Source organism: Lipotes vexillifer, unplaced genomic scaffold (assembly GCF_000442215.2).
Source record: "Lipotes vexillifer unplaced genomic scaffold, Lipotes_vexillifer_v1.1 scaffold1208, whole genome shotgun sequence".
Lineage (NCBI taxonomy): Eukaryota > Metazoa > Chordata > Mammalia > Artiodactyla > Lipotidae > Lipotes > Lipotes vexillifer.
The window spans coordinates 263778-283934 of record NW_006799247.1 but is presented as its reverse complement, the minus strand read 5'-3'; the positions used below and the strand labels follow the sequence as shown (position 1 = coordinate 283934).

The following is a 20157-nucleotide window of genomic DNA, read 5'->3' as shown; positions in this document are numbered from 1 at the left end:
GGGAAATTTGTACCTTCATATTTTACTGTTAATGGAAGTAATAATTGGTATATCTTCCTTGCATACTCTTTGAATCATTAATTCTAGTTCTAGAGTTTTATCCCACTAAAATATATTAGCATACATACATAATAATATATGTATAAGGAATTCATTGCAGTACTATTTATAACATAAGATTAAAAACAATTTTAATGTTCAATTAAAAACTAGTAAAAATTATACTGCATCCAGATCCCTGTCCAACATACTAGACAGCTCGAAAGGAATGGGTTAACTTTATGCTGTTATGTAACAATTTCTAGGATATATTGTTAAAGGACTACCATGATAGAAATGTTCTGTTACACTTAGAACTCATTTGCTATGGGAGCTATGATTTATGGATCCAGGTTTGAGTCACAGGAAGAATCCTTAGAATTTGCAATTGCCTCTTCTGATTACAGTTTTGGATAAATAAAGTCTATTTCAACAAATGTTTGTAAAATGAATGCTTGGAAGATGGAAACTGTGGCTTATTAGCTAAGTCAGGAATCTCTTAGAACCAAGGGTCCCAACCTAAAGAATTCTCAACACTTCAGCAAAGGTAAGTAGTAAAAGATCCAGCAAATTGCTAGCTACTCCACTTTATACTAGAGAATCTAGTATAAAGAATATGTAAACTGAAGACAGAGTAGCTATCCCCATCGATGTCTTATGAGTTGCTCAGGGCTCCTCAATCACTCTGTAATCACATGGCTATTTTAATCAAAGCTTTTCTAATAAAGATTCTTCTAGTTAATAAAATAAGACCTGAGAGAGAAGCTCCCAATGACCTAGCAATAGGGAAATGACTGCAATGCATGATGCTTACCTGCCCTACATCTCCTGGAAGGCAATTCTGCTACTTGGTGCCATCGTTCTTCTTTGAAGTCATAGCATTCCACACTGCGGATAGCCTTTGGTGCTTGGCCCCCAACCACCACCATTAACTGCAAGGGCAGAAGTAGAGGCACTTGAACCAACAACTACTGCATATTCAGGGATTTAAAATGTCTTACAAAGACAATGACATGGAGAATATTAGGATGAAGATGGTAGGGGGAGCTGGGGGAAAACAACCACCTCATCAACATTTAATAAACATCAACAAAGAGGACACATGTATGTTAGAACTACAATTCTATTTTCTAGCACATTTAGTCAAAAATAAGGATATCAGAAACTAAGTTTCTGATCCTTCAAGCAAAAGCAGTATTTAAGCCAAAAACAGCAGGCAGTCAGCACTGGCAAGGCTGCAGTGTCATAGGGTTTGCTATAAACTAGATCCCAGCTTTGTAATGACCAGGGATTAGATCTCCACAATCTAGGAAAGCAGACAGAAGTGAAATTTATGTTAGTGGGTAGGTGAGATGAAAAGGACAATAAGGTATTAAAGAAAGATGGAAGAAGGAAAAAAAAACCTATTGAAAAAGGAGGACTAATTGAATTGGAGTTCACAAGAGAGCACAGATTCCCAGATGTCAAGTAAAGAGACCTCCCTGGATGCCCCACAAATAAAACAACCAAGAGGACAGATAATGGAGATACTAGAAATCATAACGAATGAATGAAGAACACTCCAGCACTGAGAATAAGTGAGGTCCATAAACTTCCTCAATTCAATTCAATCCAACAACTATTTATTAAGTGCCTATCTTCCATATTTGATCAGAACTGTGCTAAGATGTTCTACATAAGAAATGTAAGACAGGGTCTCTACCCCCAAGAGCTATTAGATATCACTAAGGAGACAAGACTCTAAAGTACCTCAAGAACTATATACAATTATATGTGACCAGAAAGCTATGATTAGTTATAGACATTAATTGCTATTCCTGATCAGAAAATGAAACATAGCCATAATTTAGTGAAAGCTTCCTGGAGGGGTAGAACCTTGAGAGATAGATGGGATTTAGCAATCAATGTGTTTGTCTTTTAATGAGTATAAGTGGGCACACTGGGCACTCTTTGGAAACACTGAAAACACAGCTGTCAATTCAGAAGAACATAAAAGTTAATGATGTCACGTGTGGAACACTGTAAAGAACGGCAAGGACCTGTCAAGGGAAAAGTGAGATGACAGGAAAAACGGATGTTCAAAAGAAACAAAAAATCAAAACAAACAGAAGATGGAATGACTCATGCATACAAAAAGGGAAGGTTTGCAACCTTGACTGAGCAACGACCTACCTGTACTTGGAACTATAGAAAGATGGGTACACAGAAATCAGAATAAATCTTGTTTCTGAAAAGAAGCCTATTTTAGTAATTTATTTACTGGAAAGTATAAAGAATTTTAAAGGTCTTAAAAAGAAGACTGAATGTAGCACAGTTATATAATTTTTTTTCAGACCTGCCATTCCTCTAGTGTTGAATACAAATAAATAAAAGGAAGAATTAACAAAGAAAATCTGCAATACCCTTCCCTCCCAATCCCAAAGGGAAAAAAGGGAGGGGCAAGGTTATGAAATCACAGAGGTGCAACAGACAGTAAGATCAATCCTGTATCTAGAGGTCTATAGAAGACCTACCTGTGCTTAACTTTTAAACTCTGCCCAGCAGTTAGACAACAGCTGAAAGAGGTTTGGTTAACATCTCTGATGAAGATCAGTTAAAAAAAATCTCTAAAGGGAATACTTTTCAAATAATCCTTTAGAAACAATACGGTTTATTAGATTTCATGATTCTCAACTATGAATCTTGTGATTTCCACACAATAGTTCACTTCTTGTAGATCAAAATGAGGATGGAAGGGAATATGTGCTACCGAATATACAGAAAGGTAGTAATATCTGTTCTTTACTCACCCAAGAGAAGTAAAATGGGGTGAGGATTTGGAACTCCAGGAATCAGAGATAATGGGGAAAGGAAGAATGTATAATGGGAAGACAAGAGCAGGAGAGCAGGGATATTTGTATGAGATCAAGAGACAGTGATCAAAACCACTGTGCTACTAGCATCAAAAGAGGTGTCATGACTCTGACACCCCAATTATTTGTGACGCCTGATCTAAGAAACATCATACTAGTTTATGCTAATGCAAAGGAATAGAAAACTGGGAAGACATTTGTATGGAAAAGTTAAATGTGATGTATTTAAGGAAGGCAACGGGTCGGGAGTTACACAAATTCAAGTGACCATCCTGAAATGTAGATCAATTAAACTTTGTTCTTTCATTTTCTTCACCTATTAAATATTAGTTTTGCCTCCTGAAATACCAAGTTTCATAATTTTCCAACTGGAAATCTTAATAGATATCCTGGGTAAAAAAAAGAAAAATAAATATATAGAAATAATAAGATTGCATTTATAAAAATACAGATTCCAAAGATAAAAAGAAGCTAACAACAAAGCACAGTAGCAAAACATACAGTTTTTCATTACACTGTCCAAATCCAAGACTGCCTTACACAATCCCAAGATGGTTTACTGACGATACAAAACTAATATCTGAGATATAAAAAGATCTTTGATGCAAATTAGTATGCGTCCACAGAATCAGAGCCTAATTAGTCACTGTCATGGTAGAAACATTATCTATTATTCCAGCATTGCTACCACATTTTGTCTCATAGGTCTTACCATGATTATGATACGTCAGCAAGAGAAATTAATCTTTGCCTCATTCTTACCTACCTATTTAGAATTAATCTTGAGTACAACCACTCTAAAATGACAGTGCTATTGAAAGAAGTGTCCAACACAAGCACTTTTGCAAAAACATGTGCAGATAAATAAACTTTGAGGAGAGACTATGCAAATGCAAAATCAGGAGCTGAGTAGCTCCCTGCTACCTGTCAGGTCTGCAACCCTCCTCCCCAGCCACCCTGAGAGAACAGAAGAGAACCTTCATGAATCAGCATACCCACCACAAAATCAGAGCTAAAGAACTGAGAAACCGAAAGTTTAATACAGTTAGGAGGGTCACTCCAAAGCCACAACCAGAGAAGCCCAGAGAGTGTCAACTGAAGAGATGATCACAACTCTACATAACAGAAAATACTTGATAGGATTTTACCAAAGACTCTTTAGAATGCTTTCAAAACCGACATGCTTATTACAGAAATTAGAAGAGAATTAGTTTTCACTCTAAAGGTTAAGGCATAGCTAAAGATAGCAAAGCTAAAGATGCCAGCAGAGGGAATATGCAAGTTAAGAAGAGATCTTTTATAAATATGAAATGTTTAAAAAGTATTAAAGATAAAACAAGCTATTTAGAAGGAAGTTAAAGAGACCAGCATAAAAGAAATAATAATTCGAATGGGCTAAGCCTATGAACAACTTTTATAAATCTATTTTTGTAAGAACAAAAACTGACACCAAATAATATGGACAAATATGAAGTAATGAAGACTTATAGAGACAGCTACTTATAAAAGGAGGTAAAAGGGTATTTGGAAAATGTGAACACTTATAAAATCAGCAGACCCAGATGGCATGCATACTAAGGTGTTAAGGGAACTAGCTAATGTACTTACTGAGCCACTTACAATTATTTTTGAAAAATCTTGGAGAACTGAGGAGAGATCAGAAAATTTAAAAACGGCAAATACCAATTTTCAAAATAGGGTAGGAAGTGAGCGCCTTGTAAATACTTTTTAAGTGATAATAATTCTCAGTAAAAATTTAGAATATTTTGAGAAAAGCATTTGAACTTCCAGGAGCCTATGAAACGATGAGTAACACGTAGAGGGATGTTAAAAAAAAAAAAAGCATGCCAAATTTGAATCTATATGATCCTGAATCTCAATAGATGTTATATGCCAAATTATTTACTTTTTGGCTTAGATAATAAACATAATCATATAGACTGAAACTTCCTATAAACGGACTATGTTGGTAAGTGGGTATTTCTAATGAGGTATCACCAGGGAGAGTACTGAAGTCCATTTTAAATTAAAATATTTACTAATGATCTAGAAAAAAGGAGGGAGTAGCACACTGGCAAAATACAGTTGGTTCTAAATTGAGAACTCTTGTTAACACTGGGCAAAACAGAAAAACACTACTAATATGGATTTGCAGCAATTAAAATGTAGACTTCAAAAAAAATAAATAAAATTGAAAAAACACTGAATAAAAGCATTAAAGTGAAAGAATTTAAAAGATTTAATTTAATGAAAAGGTAAAGTAATAACTAAAGGTGATATAAGAAAACAGTGGATAACAGATTAATTCTTATTTCTTAATTCATCATTGCCCCAAACACACATGAGAGCTAAAAATCAATACATAAATAAGAGCATTATATTATGGGTCATTCTCATTAGACCATACACAAAATGGTGCTTAAAGTGCTGGTCTCCTAGTACTGTAAAGATGCAAACAGAGCAGAAGGAATTGCAAACAGAGAGACAGAAATGAGGGGTTATTCGTAAGGAAAATTAAATCAGTAAGACATGAATGGCTTCAACTAAAAAGATAAAGGTAGAATATGAACTTTCACAGAGGAATTACATGAACACTGGAGATCTGGTTAAACATATGGAAAAAATGACTATGTATGATGTGTGAGTGAACCATCAAATAGTACACAACAGACAATAGGAAGGAACAAAAGGAACAAGCTAGCATCCTAAGTTCTTAGCAATTCTGTGAAACTAGTCAGTTTTCAGTTACTATCCAAACATGTAGCTTACAAAGAAATCTTTGTAAAGAGCTAAAAAAAACTCAGAAGGGACAAATACCAGTTGCCTCTGTTCCAGAAGAGTGACATCATGTGGTTTATAAAGATTAAGTGAGTCAAACAATCCCCACCCTCCACAGACAAAATCAATAGAGAAGTTGAATTATATACACTTCAATGAATTCCTGGGCACACGGAAAATCAGATGAGTAAAATATTAACAGCCTCACTATGGGCCTTTCAGATGAGGTAGTAACAAGTATGAACAGCAGATCCTACTTTGGGAAGGTTCATGGGTGTCCTCAGTCGGGTCCGGACACTCTTCATTAATATACGCTGCTCTGTTGGTAGCAGATGATACTTCATAGCTTCAATGAGGTAATCTTTGCAAGCACTGCTGTTCTTCACCAGTGCTTCTTCCTCAACCCTCTGGAAGAAGAAATCAGACCCACCCCATGAGGGGATAGCTACTTCATGATAAGAGTGACAAAGAAACAAAGTAGAGGAAAAAAGCAATAACTATCCTCCCTGGTTTATAAATATCACTAAAAGAAAAGTAAATGATGCCCCCAAATGCTCAAGGATCTGGTCTGCAGAGCAAAACATTTATAAGTAATAAAGAAGAATTGCAATGAAAATTATATACTTCAATGTCAGCTACAGAATAATCTTTGGATAATATTATGTTCACCTATTTGTTATCTTTAAACATTAAGCCAAATAGTAAGAAAAATAAGAAAATTTAGATAATGAGTCCTTCAGGTGGGGGAGGAAATATTTATAAATTAAAGATGTCTTTTTAAAGCACAAACTAAATACCCGGAAAAGGAATTCAAAATACTTTATAACAATGTGCCTACACCACAAATAAAACTTGTCCTTGCTATCCCTGACGTCAAGTGCAGGACAGGTTTTTTCAGTTCATTTTCTTAAAGGTAGAGTACCAATGATTACACAAATTACAACAAATAATGAGGCTTCAAAAAATTCTAAAATGATCAGATCTAATCTCCTAATAAAGAAATGTTTCATTAGATGGTTTCAATTATAAATTAAAATGTTGAAATGTTCCTAGTAGAATATTAATAAAACAATAAATTTAAAATTGTTCAGAGACTACTAAAGATCCATTTATTGCTATTTATTTCAAATAACCTGGTTTTCCTCAGTTTAGAAGTAAAGACAGAAACCAAATGCAAGCCACTGAAACTGTGAAGGAAAATTAAAAAGTATTTGAGTTGAACATCAAAATTCCATTTCTACAAAGCAGTCAGAGCAGGCTATCAAAAGGAAAGCAAAGGAGATGCAGAGCAGTGACACAGAGCCACAAATGCATTTATTTACATGTACTTAGGTCACCACAAATACTGCCTCCATAAGCTCTAGTACTTGCTTACTCAAATCAGAAATAGGGAAGAAGCAAACCTGTAAGACTGGGAACTGCCCCAAGAGTTAGCAGTTGCCAAGGACAGCAGGTGCGTTTACTGCCCTCTGCCTAGTTACCACTGTGTAACAGGAATCTACATGCTGTCAGCCCAGTGACATGGAGTAGGTGTACTCATGTGTTTTGCAAATGCTTTTACCTGAACTAAATATTCCCGAGGAAGTAAAGGTAACCGTACATGTTCCATCAGCCGAGCCATAAATTCTTGCCTTACATCCTTGTCATGATTCACCCAAGCTATTACTGCTTCAAATACCTTGCCGAAAATATGGGGGAAAGAAAAATAAGTAATGAGTTATGTACCAAGGCATCTGAATAAAATACAATATTACATTTTGTATACAACTCTTGCTAAGACATCCAAGTTTAATCCATGGCTCAAGTTTTTCAAATCCTGACTTATGATGCACTTGAAAAGTACATCCACTCCATTTCTTTCTTTGCTTTTTATTTTTTTCATTTGGTACTTAGTATGTACTTAATTTAAGAGGTACTCTCAGGAACTTTTAGATAATACAGTATTGTTAGTCACATTAGGTCTCTAGAACTTTTTCATCTTATAACTAGAAGTTTCTACCCTTTGACCAACATCTCTCGGATTCCCCTACTCCCAGCCCCTGGTAACCACCACTCAACTCTCTTTCTATGAGTTTGACTTTTGAGTCTGCATATAAGTGAAATGATACAGTATTTGTCTTTCTCTGACTTATTTTACTTAGCATAATGCCCTCAAGGTCCATCCATGTTGTCACAAAAGGCAGGATTTCCTTCTTTTTATGGCTGAGTAATAATCCATTGTGTGTATATAGCACCTCTCTATCCATTCATTCAGGTTGTTTCCACATCTTGGTTATTGTGAAAAATGCTGCAGCCAACACAGCAATACAGATATCTCTTCAAGATTCTGTTATTATTTCCTTTGGATACATACTCAGAAGTGGGACTGCTGGATCATATGGTAGATCTACTTTTAATTTAGTAGGTACTTTAATAAGTACTTGAGTACTTTGATGTATTTAGTGAGTACTTTTTGCTGGGTATTTACTATATATTTCATCAAGTACATTATCTAATCTTCTTGAACTTGAGTGGTAGCGGTGATAATTTGATGATATATTATCTAATTCATTGTTGACAACCTTTCCAAATTGAATTTAGTTCTACTTACTTAGATTTAAATCTAAAGTCCCTTTTGAATAAAGCACCCAAAATAATAAAACAAAGTGATATCTGGAATGAAAATCATGTACTCTTGGCAACAACTCATTTTTTGGGTTTTTCTTTGGGTTTACAAACAAATGCTGGACAATATACTTCTAAATCAAGGATCTGCAGAATAGATTAACTCTCTTTTGTCACAACAGTAGAATGTATTAAAATATAATATTTTATATTAAAAATAATCAAAATAATAAGGGCATTACAACATATATGTATTAGAAAGCTAATAAGCTATTATGAAGACAATATTTGACTACATAATTTCCTTCCAGACTGATGAATATACAACCCAGTAATCTTTAACGGGTTGTAGAAAATGTTTGATGATATGTAAATGAATAACTAGGAAGCAAAAAATAGGTTATTTTGATGCAGGTATAGAGCAAGAAGCTAAAAATAATCTACATTATAATTAATGAGCCTCTTTAATTCATTCAGTCACCAAGTACCTCTATGTGCCAGATGCTAGAAGATAAAGAGCGTCCTGTCAATTCTATCTGCTAACTATTTCTCAGCTCTGTCTTCTCTTCTCCACCCCTCTTTCTACCACCCTATGCCAGATCCTATTGCTCACTGGTAACTTCAACATCCTCCTATATGACCCTCACCCCACTTTTGGTCCATTCTGCACACCACCACTTTGGAGCTAGTCTCCAAAAATGGTCCCTGATAAACCACTTCTCTGGTATCCACACCTTATGTAGTAACCTCCCACAGGAATCTAAGCTGGCCCTGTGTAACCAACAGAAGGTTGTGGAGGCAGTGCTGTGGGGCTTCTGAAGCTGGGTCATAAGATGCCTCTGGTCTCTTGAAATGCTCATTTGGGGGAAGCCAGGTGTCATGTAAAAAGTCTGATTACTGGAGATGAGATGCTATGAGACCCAAGCCAGTCATAGAGAGGAAGAGGGGTGGGGAGGGTGAGCTACCAACCAATACCTGGCCCAGGAGCCAGACAAGCGAGTGAAGGAACCATCCTGGGTGTTCCAGAAACATAAGATGCCATGTGCAGAGGTACTGAAGCCTTGGGTATGTGGCTCCAGTAGAATAATGCCACCTGTCAAACCAACCCAGCTGAAGCCCCAGGCACTGCAGAGCATAGACAAGCTGTCTCTATGTGCCCTGCATGAATTCTGCCCACAGACTGTGAGCATAACAACATGGCTGTTCTATGTCACTGCATTTTGGGGTGGTTGTTATGCAGCAGTAGAAAACCGGAACAGCCTCCGTGACATTTCTACAGTGAAGGCATTATCATAGCACTCTTCTACTGATTAGAACCCTTCAGAGGCTCTTTATCACTAGGATAAAGTCAATTTAAAAAAATATTTATTTATTTTTGGCTGTGTTGGGTCCTTGTTGCTGTGCGCGGGCTTTCTCTAGCTGTGGTGAGCGGGAGCTACTCTTCATTGCAGTGCATAGGCTTCTTGTTGTGGCTTCTCTTGTTGTGGAGCACGGGCTCTAGGTGCGCGGGCTTCCGTAGTTGCGGCACACGGGCTCAGTAGTTGTGTCATGCGGGGTCTAGAAAGCAGGCTTAGTAGTCGTGGTGCACGGGCTTAGCTGCTCTGCTGCATGTGGGATCTTCCCGAACCAGGGCTTGAATCCGTGTCCCCTGCATTGGCAGGCAGATTCCTATTCACTGTGCCACCAAGGAAGTCCAAGTCAATTTTCTTTAACATGGTTGAGAAGGTATTTTATGTCATCTTCCCACCTTATCTCCTACCACTCTGCCAAACATACTGTAAACTCTAATTGTACTGAACTAAAAGAATGCAATCATTCTTTCACACCTCTTTACACTTACGTATACTGTTCCCTCTACCTGGGCTGCCCTTCTCCTTCCCACCCATCCCTGTTTCCCTGGCAAACTCATACGCACTTTTAAAAACTTGGATCATACATCTGAGCCACACTTAACTCCAATCTGTATCCAAGGAATGATTAAAGACTCCTTCTGGACCCTCTACAGCATTCTGTGATCATTTATTACCCCACTGGTTGTCCCTCTAGTCATGAGTAAAGGATTTTATTTTGTCAATCTTCTTGTACGGAGGACTCCATGGCAGTGTCTGGTACACAGTACGCACTCAACACACATCTATTAAACATGAATAGTAGTGTCTTCCTCGCCTCTATATTTCTGGGGTGTTAAGATTATACATTTCACAACCACTTTCCCATATTTTTTTATTTGGTAAATATTATAAGAAATGTGTCTTTTTGCCCCCAAGCAGTATGAATATCCTTGAGGAAAAGAATAACAAAGTTTATACAACAAATCACACAAAGGAAAAACTCAAGTTTCACTTCCTCCAAACACTGCAGGTTCATAAGCTTTTGCCCCCTGATTCCCACAAACTACAAAACCTACCCAAAGAATAAAACCCACTGAGAAGCTTCTCCCTCCACCGATACAAAAGGTGCAGGTGGCTGAAAAAGGCAACCCCAACTTCGGACAGACAGGCTACAACCAGACAAAGCAGCTGCACAGGGCTCTGGAAGGGGGTAAGGACAGATGGAGAGGGTGGGGTGTAAGCTGCAGGGGCCAGTCTGAAGGAAGAGGTCAGTCTGGAACTAGCTAAACTTTGCCACCTGGGTGACTTCGTCCAACTCACATGATGGTGAAATTACTTTGGTTTGAGAATATTATGTTTATTTATTTATTTATTTTTAAAGTGGCTTCTTTTTATTAATTAATTAATTTATTTATTTTTGGCTGCATTGGGTCTTCGTTGTTGCACCAGCCTTTCTCTAGTTGTGTTGAGCGTGAGCGGGGGCTACTCTTTGTTGCTGTGCGCAGGCTTCTCATTGCGGTGTCTTCTCTTGTTGAGGAGCACAGGCTCTAGACATGCAGGCTTCAGTAGTTGTGGCACACAGGCTCAGTAGTTTCGGCTCATGGGCTCTTGAGCACAGGCTCAGTAGTTGTGGCGCACGGGCTAGCTGCTCCACGGCATGTGGGATCTTCCCGGACCAGGGCTTGAACCCATGTCCCCTGCATTGGCAGGTGGATGCTTAACCACTGTGCCACCAGGGAAGTCTGAGAATATTATGTTTAGATCACAATTTTCCCTGGTATCTAGCTGTGAGAAGAAACCCAGTTCCCCAAAAGCCCTTTGTTTCAGATAGTTCAATGTATGCAAGCTCTTGCTGTGGGGTCAAGCACAAAACTCTGGTGTCTAACCATTTAGGGAAGCTCCTAAAAAGTAAGAACACAGTTATTTACACAACCAACAAGTCAACTAGTGGAGTTTCTCAACTTCCAGTTCAAAGATCACTGGCTGTCACTACACATACAGGATCACAAAGTTACAAAACAAAGTGAAAGAAAGGAAAAATACTATATCACTGTACACTGGGAAAAGAAAAATACACTTACCTTCTCTTCTGAAGAAATGGTAAGTTTGTCACTCGAGATTAAGCTGCACACTTGTTCAATGCCGAGGTTGAGAAATTCTTCACTAAGTACAACATCTGCAAAATGTTGCTCTGTTTGGAGGTTACAAAGAAAACCCATTAACGCCACATTCTATTACCATAGTTTCAAACTGCTTAAAAAAGAAGAGGTTTTTCCTAATCTAACCTATGAAGGAGAAAACCAAGTGTACTTCCTTAAGGCAAGAACTAACAAGACAAACCCAAACAAACTCTCCTGTGGAAGTGGTCTGTACTTGAGTGACAAAGTGGAAGCACAGGCAGAAAGGTAGCCTTACTGTACACTCAGCTGAATCACTTCTGTTTTTATAAGGGGGTGTTTTAGAGTTAAACATCTATCTACTCCTTATCTGGTAATAAGACTATAAGTGTTGAAATTTGTAAAACCTTTTGATTACATAAATCAGATAAAGTACATGGTGTTATTATTCACACACTTAAATGTATTATGTAAAACATTAGAGGGCTTTAGGACATAATGGGGTAAGGAGGGGAAGCTGCTTTAATTGAAAACTAAAGACTAAACAAGGAAATCTTAAATGCTGGTCAGTCTGAATAGATAACTCTGAATTCTATATAAGCAATTTACTTGGGGATCAAGTTACACTATTTTATACCCTCAATTCCTTTCCAGAAACCAGTGAAATTAGTAATTCTTAAAACTGAAAAAGAAACCCTTTCTTTGATTTCACAAATATACCCACTCCTCCAAAGGGGGGGAGGGGGTACTATTAGTATAATCAATGACTTAAAAACTGAAAAAAAAAAAGAAAACTAATCATTTACAAAGTATCCTTTCCTCCAAATCTAGCTCTCATTTTAAAGCGTGAGCTCACAAGGAAATATGGTGGTCAAATCCCAGCTCTGCCACGTGCTAGTTTGTAAAACCTTGGGAAAGTTTTGTAATTTCTCTAACCCCTGGCTTCCTCATCTATAAAATGGGGATAATAAAAATACCTTACATAACAAGATTGCTGTGAGGATTAAATAAATTAATGGCTTGTAAGCATCTAGAACTGTGTGTGGTAAAGGGTAAAGACTCAATAATTTAGCTCTTATTGTATTGTGATCCCTATATTCTAAAGTAAAAATCTGCTAGGAATTCTAGGTATTTTCTAGGTCTTTACAATTAACTATATTCTAATAGTAATTTTTTTCAAAGCCTTATTTTTCTAAGATGAAATAAAAGATTCATTTCAAATGTATGTTTCAACATACCATAAAAAGGGTTAGTTGGCTTCCCTTGCAGAGAACACAGAGCAAAGCAATGCCCCCAAGATTGGAGAGAGATCGACAGGAGAACATAGGGAGCTGCAGCTGATTGAAACAGAGACTCACAAGTGGAAACCGCATGCGAATCAGTGCGAGGGTAGGAAAATCTCAGCGTGGACAACTCTGAGAGTTAAAAACTCCAGGGGGAACCCAATCATAGGGGGATCCCCTCAATATTGTGAGATTTCCTCCAGGAGCTCGACCAGGTTTCCACAGTAAATATGAGAGAAGAATCCCCTCTGGCTTCTGGTAGGGGGAGGAGAAATGAATTTCAACAATTTGAAATACCCAAAGCAGTCTGTTCTTAATAAGGTCTGCCCTCAGGAGAAACCACTTAACCAGAGCCTAACTGACCCAAGGAAGGCAAACACCCAACTCCAGCCCACTCCAGCCATCCTGTCCCACCTAGGGATGGAGAAAGAAACCCGAGAAACATTTGTCAAGTTCACAGTCCAGAGCCATAGGCTCACTAACAAACTGAGACCTAATCATAGGAATACAGAAGGCTTCCCTCCCCATATCTCACTGCCACATCTCTAAAGGCCTGTTTACAGCAGTTCCTTTCACTGGGTACATCATGTCTGGCTACCAAGAAAAAAATTACAAGGCATTCTAAAAGGCAAAAAACACAACTTGAAGAGACAGAGCAAGCATCCAAACCAGACACGGCAGGGATGCTGGATTTATCAAACTGGGAATTTAAAACAACTATGATAAATATGCTCAGAGAATGGATAAAGCAGACAGCATGCAGGAACAGATGGGCAATGTAAACAGAGAGATGGAAAATTCTAAGATAAAAGTAAAAAGAAATGCTAGAGATCAAAAACACGGTAAGAAAAATGAAGAATGTCTTTGATGGGCTGATTAGTAGACTGGACACGGCTGAGGAAGCAACCTCTGAGTTTGAGGAAAATGGTGGATACATGTCATTATACATTGTCAAAACCCACAGAATATACAACACAAGCAGTGAACCATATATACTATGGTCTTCAGTTAATAATAATGTATCAATATTGGCTCATAATCTGTAACAAATGTACCAAACTAATGCAATATGTTAATAATAGCAGAAACTGTAGGAAGAGGGAGGACACAGGAAGAACTCTCTGCACCGCCCACTCAATTTGTCTATAAAACTACAACTGCTCTAACAAATATTACTAGTTAAAAAAGAATGCACTGATAAAGAACAACATAAATGATTAATTTGTAACTGAATAATAGTTCCTGACCTCACAAGAAGTTTACACAAAAAAATCATTTCAGGAGTTTTTATACATAAAGAAATATTTTCACTTCCAAACATAGGCCTGTAATGATTTTGCACGAAGCTTCTTTTACAGTTTTAAAATCTGAATCAAAGAAAGAGATTACTGGCCTCCCTATACTTTTCATGGGGGAAAAAATCTCTAGTGGTAACAAATACAACACAGAGAACGTAACTTTTCTATATCATGACTGTATAAGTTACCCTAGACTCTTGCCTCATTAATCAGAAAAATGGACTTACTAAAAAACAAACTTGGTAACGTTTTAAAAATAATCAATTACTTAAATTTATAAGTAAGGGCATTAGTAAACTTTATCCAAAGTCAAGTTTGGGCTCTGAATTCATTGTGTACTCTTTACTAGTGATCAAAGGAGGTTAAGAGGGCAGGAAAAGTAGTCAACTACTACAACTGTACCGTCGACCTTCCCATATCCAGGGCTGTGAAACTCAACTGTATTCATCCTACATCATTTTATACAGGGGACCTGAGTATAGACAGATGTTGGTATCAGCGGGTCTCCTGGAACCAGCCCCCAAGGATACACAGGGATGATGGTATTGCGAAAACCATAACATAGCTGTTATTCAAACAAATGAACCCGAGGACCCTCACCAATTACAAAAAAACTAGTCTAAATGAAAAGTGGAGAAAGATGAAACGTTCAAGGGAACTTTCATTGTAGAAAGTCATATACATATTTTTAAATAGTTCCAACCCTCACATATGTTCTACTTTCTACCTGAACAACCTCTCCTCCTCAGTAAAATCTTTCGGTATTGGTATCTAATGTTTACCCCTTCACATTAAGCTTTCTTGGAAAGGTTTTGGCAATTATGTAGAGCATCACTAAATATGGAGGGCAGTATCTGGCAACATCAGGAGTAAATTAGTTTACTGTAAGCCCTGCCTTTTCTCTATTTATACGAACAGTATGAATCTTCAAATGTTCTGCTGTATTAACTGACAGGCAATTTGGCAGGACTCTTGCTGGTTAATACACCCCAGGCACCCAGACACACCAGATGTCTGGCTCAGTCACTGTAAGGCACTCTGGGGCACGAGTGATATTTTAAATGTCTTTGGTTACACAGGTTTGTCCTGTGAATAATATTCTTAATTTAATGTCGCCTAACTTGAGCATTTACTGATCTTTCCCACTGAACTCGAAGATTCCACCTACCTACCTACCTACAATAATTCACATAATTTATATGGCCTGACTTCAACCCATATACCAGCAGAACTCACAGTTATCCTAGGGCCACTATCCCTGGCCCAACCCTCTCTGTTTCCAGAACAGCTTACGCTTGACACTGCCAATTGTCTGTTGTTTTATATGTTCTGAAGCCTTGGTCTCCAGATCCTATTGTTTCTTATCAGTCCATGCTTGCTCTGCATGATCCTACCAACCTTAAAACTTTAACCAATTCACTCAGTATCAAACTAAAAACATTAAAAGTAGCATCCATTCTTTTTGATGTGATGGTAAATAGCATTATTTCCTTAATCTCTCTTTCTGATACTTTGTTGTTAGTGTATAGAAATGCAACAGATTTCTGTATATTAATTTTGTATCCTGATACTTTACCAAATTCATTACTGAGTTCTAATAGTTCTTGGGTAGCCTTTAGGTCTTTCTATGTACAGTATCATGTCATCTGCAGACAGTGACAGTTTTGGGACTTCCCTGGTGGCACAGTGGTTAAGAATATGCCTGCCAATGCAGGGGACACAGGTTCGATCCCTGGTCTGGGAAGATCCCACATGCCGTGGAGCAACTAATCCTGTGCACCACAACTACTGAGCCTTTGCTCTAGAACCTGCGAGCCACAACTACTGAGCCCGTGTGCCACAACTACTGAAGCCCATGTGCCTAGAGCCCATGCTCTGCAACGAGAAGCCACCGCAATGAGACGCCCACGCACTGCAACCAAGAGTAGCCCCCGCCTGCCGTAACTAGAGAAAGCCTGAGCGCAGCAACAAAGACCCAACGCAGCCACAAAACACCCCACAAACAAACAGTGACAGTTTTACTTCCAGTTTGGATTCCTTTTATTTCTTTTTCTTCCCTGATTGCTGTGGCTAAGACTTCCAAAATTATGTTGAATAAAAGTGGTGAGAAGGACATCCTTGTCTTGTTCCTGATCTCAGAGGGAATGCTTTTTCAGCTTTTCACCGTTGAGTATGATGTTAGCTGTGGGTTTGTCATACTTGGCCTTTATTATGTTGAGGTATGTTCGTTCACTCTATGTCCACTTTCTGGAGAGTTTTTACCATAAATGGATACTGAATTTTATCAAAATTGGTTTTGGCATCTACTGAGATGATCATATGGTTTTTATTCTTCAATTTGTTAATGTGGTGTATCACACTGACTGATTTGTGGATACTGAAAAATCCTTGCATCCCTGAGACAAATCCCTTTTGATCATGGTGTATGATCCTTTAATGTATTGTTGGATTCGACTGGCTAGTATTTTGTTGAGGATTTTTGTACCTGTATTCATCAGTGATATTGGTCTGTAATTTTCTTTTTTTGTGATTATCTTTGTTTGGTTTTGGTTTCAGCGTGATGGTGCCCTCACAGGACGACTTTGGAAGTGTTCCTTCCTCTGCAATTTTTGGAATAGATTGAGAAGGATAGGTATTAACTCTTCTCTAAATGTTTCATAGAATTCACCTGTAAAGCCATCTGATTCTGGACTTCTGTTTTCTGGGAGTTTTTAAATTACTTATTCAATTTCATTACTTGGTCTGTTCATATCTTCTATTTCTTCCTGGTTCAGTCTTGGGAGCTTCTCTCCATTTCTCATTGAATTTTAACTTTTCCACCTTTGGAAGCGACAGGAAGGGACAACAGGTTTGGCTACTGTGCTGGTCCAGATTGCCAGCAGCAATACCATCTAGCAAATGCTTCCCCTTCAGCCCACTCCCATTTACATAGGGTATCATTCCATAGGTATAGAACTAGTGGTCTATCTCAACCACTAGGTAATACAGCTGTATTCACTGTCGACCCCAAGTTTGCCAGATGGGGTGAATGCACAGTCTATCACATTAGACCTTTAGGAATCCTGACGTAAAAGTTTAAAAGTACAGTTAAGGTTTATTGCTTAGGAATCACCCCTGCTTCTGGCCCCTGCAACTGCAGCCCTGGTCCTGGAACCACTGAATCAGGTAGGAATAAAAGGAAGTTGAGGTGTTGTGGGGGAAACTGTATAGTCATACCAGCATCTTCTCCCACCTCCTCTTCCCCAAATTCTTCTGAAAAGTGAAGGAATCTGTCTGTTGAAGACCCTCCCTTGGTCACACCCACATGGGGTATCCTTACCCCATGTTGAGTGTGAGCACACGCTTGTGAAGATGTGTAAGCCAGCCCTTCATGCCTTTACCTCCCCCAGTTTTAGACAACAAAAGTTTCAGTTGCCTGTTCTAAGTCTCTATCAAAGTACTACTCCTAGGATATCTCTCCTAGGATACCTCTTTGCTCATTGTTGGACATTATGGATTACTACTGTGGACTGAATTGTGTTCCCCCAAAATTTACATTTTGAAGACAACCCTTAATGTGGTTGTATTTGGAGACAGATCCTTCAAGGAGGCAATTAAATTTAAATGAGGTCATAAGAGAGCCCTAATCCAATAGGACTGGTGTCCTTATAAAAAGACACCAGTGGTGTGCATGCACAGAGAAAATGCCATGTGTGGACACAGTGAGAAGGTGGTCATCTATAAGCTGGGGAAAGAGGTCTCACCAGAAACCAACCTTACTGGCAGCTTGATCTTGGACTCCCAGTCTCCAGAGCTATGAGGAGGTAAATTTCTGTTGTTTAAGTCACCCAGTCTGTGGTATTTTGTTATGGCAGGAAAACTTTTGGAAACTGCAAAGCACTACAGAATGTAAAGAATCTTTCATTCAATTAAAACAAATGTTTTTAATATCTACAAAAAAAAGTAGCATCCAAACCTATTACATTATTTTCAAAAGCATATAACATTTCCCTTTTCTTCTTTGTAACCCTTGTGCTATAAGAAAAAAAAATATTTCAGTGAAAAACACTTTGGTGATTTAAGCTTCTGGCAAGTACTACTGGAAACTGAGAATAGAGGAGGCATTATTACTCAGTTAATGAGATAGTTTTAATGAATGGCCAAGAGAACACATACAGCACATCTAAATAATATACTAATAAACTCTTCTCTAAGTGACATTAGAGTGTAGTTTAATCTGCTACCTTCACAATGGTCATTCTCAAACCTTATGCTGAAGATGACAGTTCCACTGTTGCCATCAAACCATCCTGCTTTTTGATTGTGGGCTAGAAATGGAACAACTGTGAGAAATACAGAGTAGTATTACCACATGGACAGGATCCACTATCAAGAGGAAACACTGCACATCTGTGCAAGTGAACAGACATGTGCATACTGAAATGGGTCTGTTAGCTACCACTGCCATTCAGTTTTATGCCTCAGAATGCTTTGGGGTAAGGAGAATGGGAAGTGGTTTGTTTTACAGTACCTATAACCAATTCTCTTGAACTAAAATAAAGCAAGTCTTGTCATTTGAATGGGAAAAGGTATAATTCTGTATCTGTTGGAGGAAAAAAACCCCTGTTGTCAAACCTGTAAGGGCAAAAGGAGCTTTACAAAGTTGTTATGGGAAAATATAAAATTCAAACCACATTTATAAAGGGAATCGCTAGGCCATCTCAGAAGGAAGAGCTTTGGGTGTGATGAGATCACAAATTTTAGTCAACTAATGCAAGACACTTACAATACGGCAAGCCATTTCCCCAATACATATTAAAAAAAATAGCATGGACTCCTAACAATACCTTTCATGAATCGGTAAAATCTTGTATGTGTTTCTAAAACATTAAAATAACGTGAACCTGTAATGACTGACAGTGGCAGTTCTCAATTTTACGATTCCTATATGTATATTCAAATTTCTAGGCACCAAAAGCAACTGAAAACATGTTTAGATAGAAATTTGTTCACGGGAACTCTGTAGGAAGAAAGGCAAGAAGGTTAGTGCTACCTGTCATTTTATGTGTTGTTTATACAAATCATTATTTGCCTCTCTGCTGCTTAGTTCCTGTTAAATGCTCTAATATTACCACTACTGCTAATAAAAATGATATATGAACATTTCTTCCCTGGCCTCAAGCTACAAAACCATGAAGATCAAAATTAAAAACAAACAAAAAACCCCAAAACATATCCCTACTATGAAACTGTGTACTATTTCATACTGCCGGTAGGAGTATAAATTAGTACAAGCTCTATAGACATCAATATTGAAATCTCATCCTACAAATACACTTGACCAGTTATGAAATAACACATTCACCGCAGTTATTCACTGCGGCATTGTTTTTAATAACTGCAAAAGAGTTAATTGGTTGGCATTGATTAAAAATGGTACAATTACACAATATTCTGCATCTATAAAATATTCTGCATCTATAAAAAAGAATAAGAAAGTTCATGCTATGAAGAGAGTTTCAGGAAATGTTGCCAGTTTGAGGGGAGAAAAGGTACTACCGAAGGAGTACACAGAATATTAGCTACCTTTTGTGTAAAGAAAGGGGAAGGATAACACTATAGATTCATGTACACAGGAAAAGTATAAAAGGAACTAATAAAAACACTTCCCTATAGAGAAGGGCATACCTAAGGAGGAGAGAAGTAGGACAGATGTGGAAACAAATGTTTTCAGTGGATAGCTTTGTACATATTATTGTTATATGAACCATGTGAATAGACTACCTAGCCTCCCTCACCCCGACAAAAAAAAAAAAAACCCAAAACTAATACTAGTAACTACATTTGTCGGGAGACGGGGGGGGGGGGGAGGGGGG

General features: G+C 37.9%; 1 protein-coding gene across 4 annotated transcripts in view; it reads right to left on the bottom strand.

The window, feature by feature from the left end:
- The window catches only part of KLHL2 (kelch like family member 2), a 124189-nt gene that overhangs the window by 13405 nt on the left and 90627 nt on the right, over positions 1-20157 (bottom strand). For all 4 annotated transcript variants that reach the window (XM_007471530.1, XM_007471529.1, XM_007471532.1 and 1 more), the window contains 4 exons: positions 11686-11795; positions 7231-7347; positions 5927-6076; positions 854-971 (listed from right to left, as the gene is read on the bottom strand). In XM_007471530.1, the coding sequence (XP_007471592.1) occupies positions 854-971; positions 5927-6076; positions 7231-7347; positions 11686-11795 (495 nt within the window). The remainder of the gene's footprint in view (positions 1-853; positions 972-5926; positions 6077-7230; positions 7348-11685; positions 11796-20157) is intronic.